The following is a 15174-nucleotide window of genomic DNA, read 5'->3' on the forward strand; positions in this document are numbered from 1 at the left end:
ATTTCTCAACAAGCCTCGTAAATATTTCAACGAACTAGCTATTTATTTGAGCAATATTGACAATCTATAAATAAGTGCCGCAGATTAAACAGTGTAAGGTATTGTGTTTAATCCGACGATTTTTTCGCAGCAATGTTTTACAAACATAATTATGGATGTGTTTGTACAGCACAATACAGAATCAGTAGAAATATTATCGGAAAACCGATTAATCATCACAAATAGCGATCATAAATTTTTAGAAAATATATATTCTCACAAGATCATATATATTCTCTTTTGAATTTCATAAATATTCATTTATTCGATCAAACGTAATCTCATTTGGGACATCGTGATTGGCTAGTCTAACGAGTTTAAGAGATAATCCGATTGTCTTCGTTTAAATTCCAAACCTGATACATCTATGCAATCATGTAATCCAGAATTGATCCGCCATCGTAAAGAGTAGAGATCCATTTTATCGAACCTAAGTTTTAATTATATATTGGCTACTAAATACAACAAATGTGATTTTAAATTGTCCTCTTTCTTAACAAAAATAGAAAAAAGTTATTAAAATTTTTTAAATATTGACACATTTCACGTACATTAATAATTATTGAAAGTTAAATTTCTAGTAAAATTTGTTTTATATTGTCTTTTTTGAATATATTTTTAAAATTTAGATTTTTTACGTTTTATTATTTATTTGCAATTTAGAAATTTAACTCATTAAAAGCGAGTTTAATAAACTACGTATAAATTAAGAAACTTGTTTTAAACAAATTAAACGTGAGACTGAGTAGAAAATACGTTATTAATATTATTTAAAATAGTTACACAAATTTATTTCAATGTTTATAAGGCCACAAGTGTAATTTTCTTGCAAAGGGTACATAATAATAGACGTCTCACATGTTTAACGAACTATTATTAGAATTCTGTTATTACGAAAGCTAGTCGAGTATCACTAAATGTGCAAGTTATTGCGTCAAATTAATTTTGAACTATGATTGCTATTACACACGCGTAGGGAAATCAAGTCGTTAGGAATTAATTGCACTAATTTAGTGTCTCGAGTTATACCGTAATGATATAGAATTCCTTGTAAGGTCTCTATCGAATTTTAGAAGCGTGCAGCTTGATGAACTGGAAGATAACTTTCCTTAGTGTTAGAGTTTTGTCTTGCGACTTTATTAAATTAAATTCTTGATTAAATTCATTATGTAGTTTAGTAGGATAAAAACAAAATTTGCTTAAAATTGAATGAGAAATTGAGTAAAAATATAGAACGTTTTTATTAATTTGTTATGAGAATCAAATTATTTTTACAATATTTACAAATATTATTTCTTTATACTTTATTTGTGATTATATTTTATTATTTATTGTAATTTGATATAGAAATTTGGCACGAAATTGATTGGAAATTTTTCCTTTACGAACATCGACTAATTACAATTTACTAAAAAGCTGAGGATATCCAATTCAGAGTGTGCACTTAATGTTTTTCTGCGGCGCAATTAATTTTCTTTGAAAAAATTCTATTTAATCTGACAGCTTTCGCTTTAATATCTCTGTGACGCGGACGGTTTGCACCGCAATCAGTCAGCACCAAATTTGCTATCACAATGCGGTTAGGTGGAAATTTCTCTCATTTTGCATAGGAGATGGAATACCGCAGTTTGTGACCAAAATCACGCGGTTTTGTCCATACGTCATAATATTTTTTATCAATAGCCTGTCACAAGCAAACCTTAATTTGAATTGACACTTTAAAAGCAGTATCTATATATATATATATATTTATATGAGTGAATAATTATGTAACTATAATGTACAAGCGTAATACCAAATGCAAACTCAACTCTTTAGCGAGTTGGACATAATACGCGATAAACTATTTCGCATAATTCTACAAGTATTCAAATCTGCACGCGATATAATTGGAAAATTACATGTTTGGTATTTCTTTCAAACGATAAAATTCTATGATTAGATAAAACGGAGGACATTTGATCTTCGTTCACTTATGAGAAATGGTTTAGAGAAACCGCAATGTGTTAAGAAATGATTGAAGAGATCGAGAAAGTTGAAGGTTGGAAGTTGAAAATTGGATGAGCTGAGTCTTTGGGTTGAGAGATAAGTTAAAACTTAGTTGTCAAGACTTGGATCGAGAGTTATTACCTATGCACGACTCTAACACTTGTTTACTTCATTCATGAAGTATACATCTAAGAAAATCCTGTTGCGAATGGAAAGCATGGGTTGTATTAGCGCTTAACAACACCGCGTTATAATTCTTACCTGGGGTGAGTCCATCAACAAGGGAGCGGTCAGCTCTGCCTCCTCGTCGCTCTCTGGGAATACCGGGCTGTCGTTTAGCACAGTCGTTAGCATATTCACCGTGGAAACGGTCACCAGTAACAGAAAGGCGGTCTCAACCAGGGAGCACTTGTTAACAGGCTGACAATTCAATATACTGGAGCCTAGGGGCAGCAATATAGCGGCCCTCGCGCAGTCCACCATGGCTTGGTGGAATAACAGTCCCTGAGACCACCTGTGAATCCCCGGATAAATATACATCAACACATTCACTATTCCGTCCGCGTCTCACCTCCGACTTCTGCCACTTTCTTGCTAATCCGAGCTATTGCATCTTACAAGATATACCTTCGACAATTTCATCGCTAGCAATTTTAGAGCTCATTTGTAACTGTGCAGAAAAAATGTGGATGCAAACAAAATATTGATAAAGTATGATATCAAATTTCTAGAACGTAATCATTATTTTTTAATATTTAATATCTTCCTTTGCCAGTTGTAGATATTTAATATATGATTTTGATAGACTGAATTTTATTTCAATCTGTTTAATTCGCGACAAATATGCACTTGTAATTAAAAAAAAAAAAGTTTCCTGCATCAATGTATTTGTAAAAAAAAAAATCGAAATTAAAGTGATAATAGGAGACGTTCCTGAAATTCGTTCTTGAGACTCATTCCTGAGGTATCGCATTTAGAAAGTTCCGCAGTTTGTTACATGCACCATGTTTCGCGTATCGATCAGACAATATTTTGTTTACTCGCAAGCATACAGCATACGATCGAGATTTTATTCGGTAAACAGCACGTGACGGTTACCGGGCCGCAGTATAGCTGCCTGTTCACGTACTGAAATAAAGTTCAACAAGTCAAGATACTCTTACTCGAGATTGAAATTCACATAGGGCAGCTAAACGCGCCCTTTCCTCGTATAAATTTTATTCGAAAGTATGAGAAGTTGCGATAAAGCACATTTACTTTCGTTTATTGAAACGGCATGTTTCTTTCGAGCGAGCGCAGCAAACTCGCGTTCGAACATTATGAGGTGAACGTAATAAAACAGGCACGGCGCTGCGAAGCTTTCTGTGCCTTTCTCTACGCGAGAAAAATCCTGCAATTTTTGCGGCATCGCGTGATACGCCCATAGGAAAGCGGTACTATCTCGTATATCGAACGGGTCATAACGCAAGAATTTCCGGACGTTATTCCGGGATCAGCCCATGCAAAGCACACGGGGATCATAAAGCGCCGTTCTTCGGCGGATTATTATCGCCTCGTACCTGCGCAGCTGTCGCTTCGCCAGTATCAACGTCATGAGGATGATATTCGCCCCCATCCCCAATGCACCGAGGCTAAATATGACCGTGGCTTCGGTTACACCGCCGGGGTGACACTGGAACACCTTGGTGGCGTTGGACGTGACATTCCCGGAAGCGCCGATGCCGAATCTCAGATTAGCTCCGATCATCGCTACCGCTGAACCTGCACAAGAGAATCGTCTCATTTAGCCGTCGCTGTCGAACGGAACGTGTCCCGGTGGTTATTTGATAATTGCTATTGGAGCCGCGGTGCGATTCTGAAATCCCGATTTTATTTAAACGTTTCACGTCCAAATGGAATTCGAGTTTAATATGCGAATTAACTTCGAATTCAGTAATGTCAAATATCTAGTGCAATTTTGTAAAATGTAGAATTATTAGCAGATATGCATATTAAATAAGAATTCTTCTTAATGATGCGTACAATTCCAGTTGTACAAAATATGTTAGATCTACCATACTAGGTTACGTTAGGGGAGGGGGGGGGATCTCGTTATTAATGAAGGGCACGAGAATCTCAAGTATTTCCATTTTCCGTCAATCCTCATATCACGCTTCGGGTTCTCATTGAAATCCCATTACTCTAATTAGACCTTAATGGTCCTCCTTTATTGCATGTAACTAGAGGTCCAACACTAATAGAATGCCCAATTATCGTCTTAATAATTATAGAATAGCAGAAGCGATCTTTGCTAATGATTCCTACTAATTCGGTTGGTCATCGCTCTGATATCGCTATGGATAACATAATAAGTTTGATCGAGGATCTTACCTTCTCGAAATTTTATTTAGAATTATTCCATACATGAATTGTATAATGATTTGAGATATATCAAGTGTTATTACCGCCTAAATTCCCGTTGCTGATGGAAACTCTTAAATTTTAAATAATCTAAAAAATTAAACTAACAAATAAATTTTAAAAAAGCGCAAATTTTTACAAACATTGACAACTTATAATTTATAATTCTATTTTAGCTTGTATTTTGTAAAGAAACAGTCTTTACAAAAGAATTCTATTTTACGCGGCGCTGTAAATCGAAATAGATATTAAATCATTCTATTCAGAACCTTCCTATTTTAATTCTGATTTAGTCTTTGTCAGTTTTCCTGACCATTTTTACCCGCTTAAACCAGTTTCACTCGAGCACGAGGTCCCTAGATATCTCGGAGAAGAGGCGTGAAATATCCATTCCGGTGAACGCGATATTGCTTGTTTATTCTTTCGTCGGAATTCAGTTGCGCGCGCGCTTTGTTGAAAGAAAAGTGAGGAAGTGGAAAAATAGGGAAGAGACTGGAGCAGCGTCTATATCCGAATTTTATAGATATCTGTACCTGGAAACGAACAATATGTGTCGGAACTACTGCACTTTTCTCCACTCACAGGTCGACTTTCTTTTGCGATCGATTTTTCATTGTCAGAAATGTCACGATATCTAAAGTTGAATTGCAAGAGAAAAGAACTTTTTCCGCACTAAGCTTCAGTCTTACAACTGTGAATAAGACAATTTTATAATTTATTTGCCCTTTTATTTAGATTGAATTATTTTTTATTAAATTTATATTTGAAAAATAAATGTATGAAGGATCGATATGCAAGTAGATAACACAACTGTTTTTGTTTCATTTAATTTCTACAGATATCTTTTTATCGTATCTTTTACGATAAAAAACGAATAAGCGGAAGATCGTGTAGAACATGGCTAATGCGGCCAAACGAATTTTCAGTAAAGTGCTTGGCTTGGGAGAATCTCATCTCTTATCGCTCAATGAAGGTTCCCCGATGTATATTCTGGGATGTACCGCGCTTTGAAGCACTTACCACAAGATCATATATCCCTCTCCCCTCGAGCAAAATCACTCGGTTCTCGTTTACTGAAATAAACGTGAACGCGCGTTGACTTCGAAATGTCTCGTTGTTTTCGTGCATACACGACCCACATTTCCAACTCGTGACCCGCATTAACCGAGAGAGTTACGTACGAGTAGTGTCAACTAAGAGAGAGAGAGAGAAAAAGGAGAAATAGTAAGATGCACATAGAGAAACAGAGACAAGAAGCGGCTTCAACTTTATTTGACCTGTAAAAACTCGGTCGTTGTCGGACTCGTTTCGGTAAAACTGCAATAGCTATCGATGTATGGCTGAGCCAGCGAAATTAAGCGGCATCCGATACGAACTAATTCGATTTCAGCCTGCTGCAGTTAATTGTGTTAGGAACTACGAAGGTGAGAAGAGAAAATATCCTCGCTGTCGCCTGTTGACGCGCGCGGTTCGCGTTCGCTTGCGAGACTCCATACAACATTACGTGATCTTTTAAGTTTTAGAGCTATTTACAACTTTCCCTGGAAATTTTTCCATCGCAAGTTTTTTAAAGACTTGCATTTTTGATAAATTTATTTTTAAATGAAACTACGATCTCTTGTTTTATAAGTGAATCTTCTGGATAAACAACGATAGCAAACCGTTCTTTCAGTCTCTTCTGGCTAACATAGAAGATCCAAAATATATTTGCCATTAAGTTCATAGCTTGCAGCCATAAAGCTTCGTCATGGAATCTTGGAAGCGTCTTACGACGTCGCTGCTTTTTCGATTCCAGAATGACTGAGAGTTACTTGGCAATCGGCCGATGCGAGTCTTCCCTTTTAGCTATCGATTGCAGCAAAAAGTTTCACTGATTTGAAGCCAAAAAAGAATCTCGTGCTACTACCAGAAAGTATGCTATTTATCGTTCTTTCTATCGATCGGATTTTAATCGTTAAGTTGCGTGAGCAGATTGACATCGTTATCTGATCAAAACTTATAATTTCCTATCGATTTCAGTCGAAAAGCAAACATTGAAATATTGAAAAAGATCAAAGTTTTTCTTATACTTTTACTCTTGAACGAAGTAATTTGCGCGAAATAAAGTGCTCTTGGCTAACTTTGTTAATTAAATTAATTAAATTTATGCCACTAAAAACATCTTTTTATATAACAAAGAAGAAAGAGAGAGAAAAAGAGAGCCGATTCATAATTTGCCTTTAATTCGAAATTTACGATGATTAGACATTACAGACGCGCGCTTCGCGTGCGATATTAGTTTTTTACTTTTTGCTTTATAAAAATAAATTGCAAAAATAATTATCTGTACAAATTATTATTTGCTAACTCCGCGTTGAAAGCCCTTCATGAAGTTAGCGGGACAAAAAACCAATCAGCATCGCGGAAAAGCGGTGATAACATTTCGATAGATTCGATTATTGACTTTGTCTCCTTTTTAGGTATAATATGTAGCTCACGTCTATTTCTAAAATAAATTGCTTGATTAGAAATGACAAGTCGCCGGATATTTGGAGGGAAGAAAAATTCTTGAATTAAATCGCGGCCAACAATGCGTGCTCTTCGGTGCGTTTTTCTTCTTCTTCTGGCCGTCCCACGAATCGTAATTTCCATCTGTTCGAGAGTTTTTAGCCGCGTCCGGGAGGACATCTCATGCATATTTACGCGGGGATGACATAATTCAATTTCAGGTTGTACATCAGCCCTCCCCCTGACCGCCTCACAATTAACCTGCTGTTAATTCGCCCTGCTGCGGGCCAGCTCTCGCCTGCGGCGGTCCAGAATCGTGGTATAACGCTCGAAAGCTCGAAATTACTTTTCGCGTGTTTCAAAACTTAAATGTATATTCAGCCGGCGCCAGGACGAAGTTATCTCTCGCGGGAAAGTTTTCCCCGCGGCGTTTTCCGTTTCGTCTTCGTGAGTTTTACTATGGTTATTTCTAGGCAACGAAATACACACGTGACGCCCGTTTCGCTACTGGTGGCGTTGAGATAAGAAATTAAAAAGGGGGAAAATTAAAAAAAATGCGTACAAAGAATGTATAATAAGCCATCGTAATATTATCAAATCGTACATTGCTCTCTATCTACGAAAAATCTTATTTTGTGCAGTTTATACTTAAGCTCTTGTTCTTGATATTAAATGGACATTTTATGAAATGTAATATCAAAAGTTATGAGCTAATTTATTAAGACTTAATCACTTTTTAAGCGTTGAATTACATTTTAGTTCTCTCTCTAAAAATTAGGAAAATGTGACGGTTATTGTAATGTAAAAGTTATACAATGGTGATAACGACTTTATCTTGAGAGATGGAATTCTGCGAAAGTCAAGCTCAACGCAATTTCCTGCATTTACAATACTAATTATAAATTGAAATATACAGGATGTTCTGAAATTTACGAAATATAGCAAGATAATTCTTGAAGAACTAAGTAAATTAGTTATCTTGGAAATTTTTATATTTTTATTTTAAACACATAGTAATTTTTGAGATATAATTTGATGATTACAAACGTACATTTAGACAGTCGTATGTTTGTCAGTCGCGCGTGTAATATCAATGAAAGCATGACAGGTAAAGCACAGAATTATAATGGTGTCATTATGACTTGATTAGATTTATAAGTAGGTACATATAAAGATCCTCTTATGACATTATCATTATGACATCAAGTGGCAAATGATATCATTATGACATTATGACTTCTACCTGAGAGACAGTCTAAACGTAATCTTTGATTTTTATATATATATATACATAGCTGTAAGTCTTTATATTTTTAAAACTATTGCTTGAAATAATTTATACAAATAACTATTTTATTTAATTTTTCAAGAACTTTCTTGCTCTAGTATTTTGTGATGATTGCGAATTTTGGGACACCCTGTATTTCACTTCGTTTAGCGCAGTGATGCACGAAAACGTCCAATTATGCAGATCTGAAGACAGTAAAAATCTCTCAGATTGCTGAATAAATATCATATAAAATGAGATATTGTACCGAAAGTTTAATTACTCATAGTTTTGCGGCTATTTGCATATGCAAATTTTCCTGTGATGAACTCTCGAAATATCTTATTCTTGATAGTATAAGACATTACATTACCCTTTCAATTAACACGAAGATTTTATATTAAACACGATGTGATAAAGTTGACAATTTGCTCTTAGTACTTAATTACATGATACGTAATTAGACAAAGAGATTATCTGTTTAACTTTACGTACAATTACGTGAATCGTCTTGCCTGTTACGTCGCTTGTTTGCAAAGACTCGTAAACACACGTACGTGTGTAAATAGGATATCGGTAATTGACATACATTTACAAAGACAGAGTGGAGCCTGTAGATTCCGATAGAAACGAGTGTAATGGAATTTTAAAGCAATCCAATTAGGCAGATCTAAATAAATTCATCAAGTCTTGACGAGATTCCAGCACTATATTTTCTCTCTTTTTTCCTTCGTTGTTTTCTCGCCTTTGATTTTTCCATTCTTTCCAAATCTAAAATAGTTGTAAGTTGTTATCGTGTTCCTCTTGAAAACCAATGACAATCCGAATAATTCGTAAAGTGTTACTTGACATCTAGTTATTTATCGCAGAATAAATTGCATTGTTTAATATCTCTCGTACTATCTCATTATTAAAATAATAGTTACTTAGCAAATGTTATACTTGAGAACGAAAAAAAAATGTTTCAACATTTTGTAATGACAATTGACAGCATTAATAATATTTAGAACTAGCAACAGACCAGAAGATGAAGATTACTTTGAAGTAAATTTATTGCAAATGAAGTTTCAGTTTAGAAAGGGCATTGTTGTAAACCAAGCTTATTTCAGATCGTCGAGCTGTTGCTGTTGGTGCAATCGAGCATTCCTTTGTTATGCATGGGAGTTCATCGTGCTCGCTTGTCCTTCGAGCATAATTTGGAAAATACATCACGTGCGCTCTGAAAGTTTGCTCCTCGCATGAGCAGCGGTAATGCGCGGGGATGTAGCAACCGCCGGAAATCCGTGGTGGATATGCCCCGCCATTGAAATCACGCGATTGCAGGATACATTTTGATTATTCCGGCGCGAGACTCCCGCGGCAATCACGTCGCGTGATTAATTAAATTTCGAGTTATGCCTTCTCGCGCACGTGCATGAAGTGGTGAGGGGCGCCTCTGATCGAGGGCGCATCGGTAACGCCGGGGGAACATCATCAAAGATGTTAATTACGCGTCCTCACCGCTGCGGTAATTGGATCCCGCGTGTTCCCCGAGCGGCTGAAAGCGGCTGGTGACTTATTCAGGATCGTTCGCCTTTAAGCGAGCGCGATTCGGCACGATTATGCATGAATGCCGGCATTCGGGGGTGATTAATTTGTAAATTCCCGCTGCGCGTCTAATTCGCTTGTCGTGCATTAGACGACTGTGTGCACATCGGCGTGTGATAAGCCACAATTCGTGATAAGTTGCGCATTAAATAGTAAATTAGATTTCTTTACTTTTTCTGCTTTTGGAAGAAATATATCAAATTTTATAGTTTTTATTTTCCTAGATACGAATCTTTATACAAGGACTATAAAAAATAATGAAATAGATAAGACTATATAATCATATCGAGCAAATAGGATGAGTGAAATAAAAATAATATTGCAAAAGAAAGCTTAGGATATTATTTCAGAAAATATTACAAATATCTTGAATTTTTGATTATATAATTTAAATACGTATAATCCGATAAAAAAGATACGTACACGATGTGATTTAAATGTTGAAATTTTTACGAAAATAAAAAACGCAAAAATTCCTTACGAGATAGCTGATCCCCGAGCAGTTTGTCCAGGTCGTCGATCGATCTTATCAAAAGTCAATTTTGCTAGTACAGCGTTGTAAAGAAAATATACGATATGATTCATCGAATTTCCTCCTTCGCTCGTTTATCGTTGCGAGAGTTATCCTAGACGCGTAACATTTAAAAACCTGATAAAAATCTTAGTAATACTTTCTTATCAAGAAAGAATGCTAAAATTACTAGAATATATTAGAATATATTAAGCGATTGTTTGTCTCTGAACAGATCTCAAACATAGATTTTCTTTTCTCTTAAGAAAACATAAATAATTTATTTAAATTATGCACATAATATTTGCGAAACAAGAGATTATCTTGTTACAAATTGTGCTTCTTTCTTTTGTTGTTATAAATCGTGCTTTTATTCGCCTTTTGTTGAGCATCGATACATGATAATTGATCATCTGTCGACTTTAAGCTGGAAGCTACGTCCGCTTTGTCATCGAGCAGAACCACTGGCCGACGTCGTGTCTCTGAACTACTTATTAGTCCTGAAACCTCGAACTCACAAATCACAATCAAACGGTCAGTGTACTATTAGGACTCGGTTTGACTCTTGGCAGACGGAATCTATGGGCTTTAGTATGCTACTACAGTGCATAGCCCGTGTGGAAATTCTACCTAGGTTTCAGTCCGAAAAGCCTTTATTTTGGATGCCTAAGTAACGCCCGTATGGGGCCAATATTAAATAGGGCATGCCTAGATGAATTTCCATACGGGAGTCGGGTTACTGCATAGTCATTGCTGCATCGTCAGTTTATAATCTTGGCAATGTATAAAGAATTTATATCATACTCTGTTGGAATGCATTGTATTACACAATAAATCGGATTGTTAAAAAGCTTTGATCTATATATAATTTTTTGTTAAAATTTTTTGCTAATATTTTAGTATATTTTTTATTTAAGTAAAATTTATATTAACTTTTAAATATTTTTGCCAGGATAGATCTGTAATGTAACAATACCTAAGGATTCAAATAATTTACAACATTTTTTAGAGATTTGATTTCTTAAAAACCGCTAACCTTAAGTTTTATTTTCTTTTAAAAAAATTTGCTTTATTTTTATTTTGTTTTTGCAATGTTTTGTAAATTTTCAGTGTTTTATTATAAACCTAATTCGTCACTTTTTACTATATCTAATAATGGATTGGTGTATAGAATAATAGATCTTAACTTTTAATTACAGTATATATATCTATTAATTTATTATTTACTGTCATTATTGATTTTATGAATAAAAATTATTGTTTGAATATATTACAATAATTATAATAATTACATTATTATAAAACACAATAATAAATTAACATAACATTAATACATTATACAGGAATTATTGGTTAACAAACTAGTTTAATCAATATTAATAATTACTTGAAATTAATCTTTGAAAATAATAGTTTCATGCCATATGATGTGTTCTCAAATCAGCATAAATTTAATTGATAAAAAAAAAATAAAAAGGGAATGCGAAAAAAATCGATAGAATTCTTTTGTACGGCACTGAAAAATGGCTTATTGTTATCAGTATCGATGTCGCACTTCCACCACGTTTTTCCAGTGTTACAGCACGAAATGGAATTTTGTAGGTATAGAGTTGCACCCGCGCGCACCTCGACCTTTGTTTAAGAACCTATTTTCCAAGACAGTGACTGCGGCTTGCGAAGAATCTATAAAATCTCAACACAAAAATTCTCATCGCCTTTGCGGCTTCCTGATGGTTGCCGTCGCATAAACCATCGCTGTGACTGCAATCTATAGCTATAACAATAGCTAATAAATGGAGAATGTTCGATATCTCTGTCGCTGTGTAGGATTATCTTTACGTATGGATACGTAACCGAATTAGAATCGAATGGGTGGCTGTTTGATGATCAAATATTTATTGCAAGAAGAAACCTATTAAATTTCGCTTAATTTAATATAAAGAAGTCTAGGTATATAGTTAGACTAATTTCTCATTTCTCTTATTTGTTATTTATGTTTTTGATATATTTGGAAATAACGATCTTTTATTACTTATATACGTACTTACATAAAAGCTAGGTTGTTCAAAGTTCGAAATTTATGTTATCTCGATCAAAGCTTTAAGCAAATATTCTCCTTATCAGATACAGTATCCGAATAGGTCAACTCAGGGATCTTGACATCAAAGCCCATTTGATCCTTCGGACTTTACTCTCCCCAATAATCTTCGTCTCCATGGACGCTGGTCGAAACATGAACCGGTCGTCTTTCCCACCATTCTTGGTCGTTTTTCTTCTCCCTCGTCGTTGTGGTCATCTCTCTATCTCTACTTTCCTCCTTCGATCACTCGTTGGTGCTTCCCACTCGTAAAATTTATTCCGACTGGTTTGGACTTTTGAGAAACGAATATTTTATCTCCGCAGGACTCAAAATATTATTCTGGCGACTTTAGGCGAGGTAATTCCATGAGAACACCCCCGCTGTCTCGGCTGACTTCTCGGTACGGGAAAGTTGACCCGTAATAGAAATTCACTGTCTACCTGCCCGGACGGTGAAATCCTCGCGCGAGCCTGGCTTTATTTAAAATTTAAAGGACGGCCGCTACCAAGAACTTGAGTACCATTTTGCGAAGAGTGTGCAGTTCTGAAACGCGCTCTGGTTTCCCTTGCATCCTCCTCGGGTTGCTTGTATAAGCAGGGACAACAATGCACGCGCTATTACCTTCTTTCAAACTCAACTCAACTTCTTTGTTGTAGCGTTTTATCATTCTTTACAAAGCCTGAATATGTAGGAGTGACACATTAACTTTATATCTCTTATGCTTTATTAAAGAAAACAGGCGGACAAGAACTAAAATAAATTAACATGTATATCATTTAAGTGATAAAGTAAAGCAATTAGCCTGCACGTTTTTTAGAAAATGATTAATTAGAAAGAAAATCTTGCGGTCTCCTTTATTAAACTGCACATATATTCTATATACGCAATTGCATTCCCGCGTTAAATATAAACAAATTTTTAGACTCTACATTTTTACAACATCCTGAGTTAAATTGTTTAATATTTTATAATGTCGAGACTACGTTACGTCGTGTATTAAGAACGTATCCGTCGAACTGCAAAGTCAGCGTCTTTGAATGATAAATGTGAGAGTTATCTCTCCTTCATTCAGTTCGTACTTTTGATTACACCGATTTTCCGAACCCCTGAATTCTCACGGCGTGAAAAGCTCGTACTTCGCAAGGAATTTTTCTCACGCTACTAATGGCGCAAGATCGACTTCGCGGCGACGTTCTCGAGCGCGAATCCGCAATTCGGCGCCGTGTGAAGACTTCACGTTACGGCGTCAAATATTTGCGGAGAACTCACTGCCTCCGACGGCTTGGAGGCTAGGTGACGCTCTCTGCGAGACGATCACACACCGTGGTTACCCTGCAAAGCGTTTCCATGCGTTGACGATGCAAATGGAATGTGCGAAGTGCTCGTGTTAACTATCGACGCGTCTAGTCGCGAATGCACAAAACCCAATAATTACTGCTATAAACGTCTCGCTCGCCGTAAAACGCGATTCCAGTCTACGTGATCCCATTGGCTATGCAGACATTGTGGGAAAAATACGGCCAGTTTATTATCATGACGCGCGTCGCGATAAACCTGGTTAAATTTCTCGCCTCGATACAGACCGCGATCGTGATTTTTTTATCGCCTTCTCTTTGTCACCGCAATGGCGATACGATTAAAACCTATCGTATGACTCGCGCTTTGTTTTGCAAGTAAACTCTGCTGTATTGTATTCTATGAAACACTGTTTTAAAATTATGAAATATTTATTTTTAGTCATAGATTTTCTTTGATAAATTTAAAATTTTATTTTCATAAAATTGCATATGTTAATTGTTACATTTATAATTTTTTTTACTTTTACTTCCATAAATTTCTGAAAATAGTCTGAAAAAAATTTATACGTTTATTAAAGTTATGATCTTTTTAAATTAATTAAAGATAGTATATAGTGAAAATTTTTAATATTAGTACTAAATAACTATAAATTGAAACTTCTTTTAAATTTCAAGAAAACATTAATTCTAAATTGGTCAAAAGTTTTATAAATAAAAGCAAATGTAATATGTCTGTATTTTATTTTATTGCATTGAGTATTTTCTCTGCAAGCACCTCAAGTGAAAGAAATATTTCGGCAGATTTCTTGATCAATTGAATACAATATGCAGTTATTTTTCCGTTTATTATATCCAGTTTTATATTTTTTTTAGCATTCTATTTTCTTTTTCTATCATAACGTACGATGCAGAAAACCATCAATATTTACACGGTAACGTGATATATTAGTGCATTTTAAAAATTACTATAAACTTAAAAAAAAAACATTTATCAACAAAAACAAATATAAATATGAGAATGTCTCTCAACACTTTTTATTTTTAATTATTTTTTTCTCTTTTATTTTTTAAAATATATATTTTATAAATATCAAATTTTACGCATTTAATTGGAAATATCGAAATAATGTGCACAAGACGAACTAAAATCGTATACATATTTGATTAATCATGTTATTCTGAATGAGTGCGGAGTTGAATAATGTGAGCGTTTTACTTTGCATTAAATTTGCAATTAGGTATCACGGACGCAGTCAAGGGAGCAAATAAAACGTGCGGATGCAATCTAATGCTAATAAGATTTACCTTATGTAATATGCAACTAGACATTTTATAAAAAATTTCTCTTATTTAAAATATCTATCTTCCACCAAATTCTCTATCCCGTTTGTGAAAAGCAAATTAAATAATTTTTCGTCGTGTTTGTATTAAATCAGAAATAATCACAATTAATTTTTTTCTTTTATTTTTTTCAATTATTGTACAAAAAGTCTAAAATAAAATTAATATTAATTAA

The 15174-nt window shown here is 34.8% G+C and overlaps 2 protein-coding genes across 10 annotated transcripts in view; one reads left to right on the forward strand and one right to left on the reverse strand.

Annotated features, from left to right (window-relative positions):
- LOC105833541 (midasin) overlaps positions 1-15174 on the forward strand; it is a 90876-nt gene that overhangs the window by 16124 nt on the left and 59578 nt on the right. The window lies entirely within an intron of this gene.
- Positions 1-15174, reverse strand: part of LOC105833544 — a 47779-nt gene that overhangs the window by 7162 nt on the left and 25443 nt on the right. For all 9 annotated transcript variants that reach the window (XM_012675359.3, XM_028193393.2, XM_028193394.2 and 6 more), the window contains 2 exons: positions 3588-3789; positions 2290-2542 (listed from right to left, as the gene is read on the reverse strand). In XM_012675359.3, the coding sequence (XP_012530813.1) occupies positions 2290-2542; positions 3588-3789 (455 nt within the window). The remainder of the gene's footprint in view (positions 1-2289; positions 2543-3587; positions 3790-15174) is intronic.

Source organism: Monomorium pharaonis, chromosome 9 (assembly GCF_013373865.1).
Source record: "Monomorium pharaonis isolate MP-MQ-018 chromosome 9, ASM1337386v2, whole genome shotgun sequence".
Lineage (NCBI taxonomy): Eukaryota > Metazoa > Arthropoda > Insecta > Hymenoptera > Formicidae > Monomorium > Monomorium pharaonis.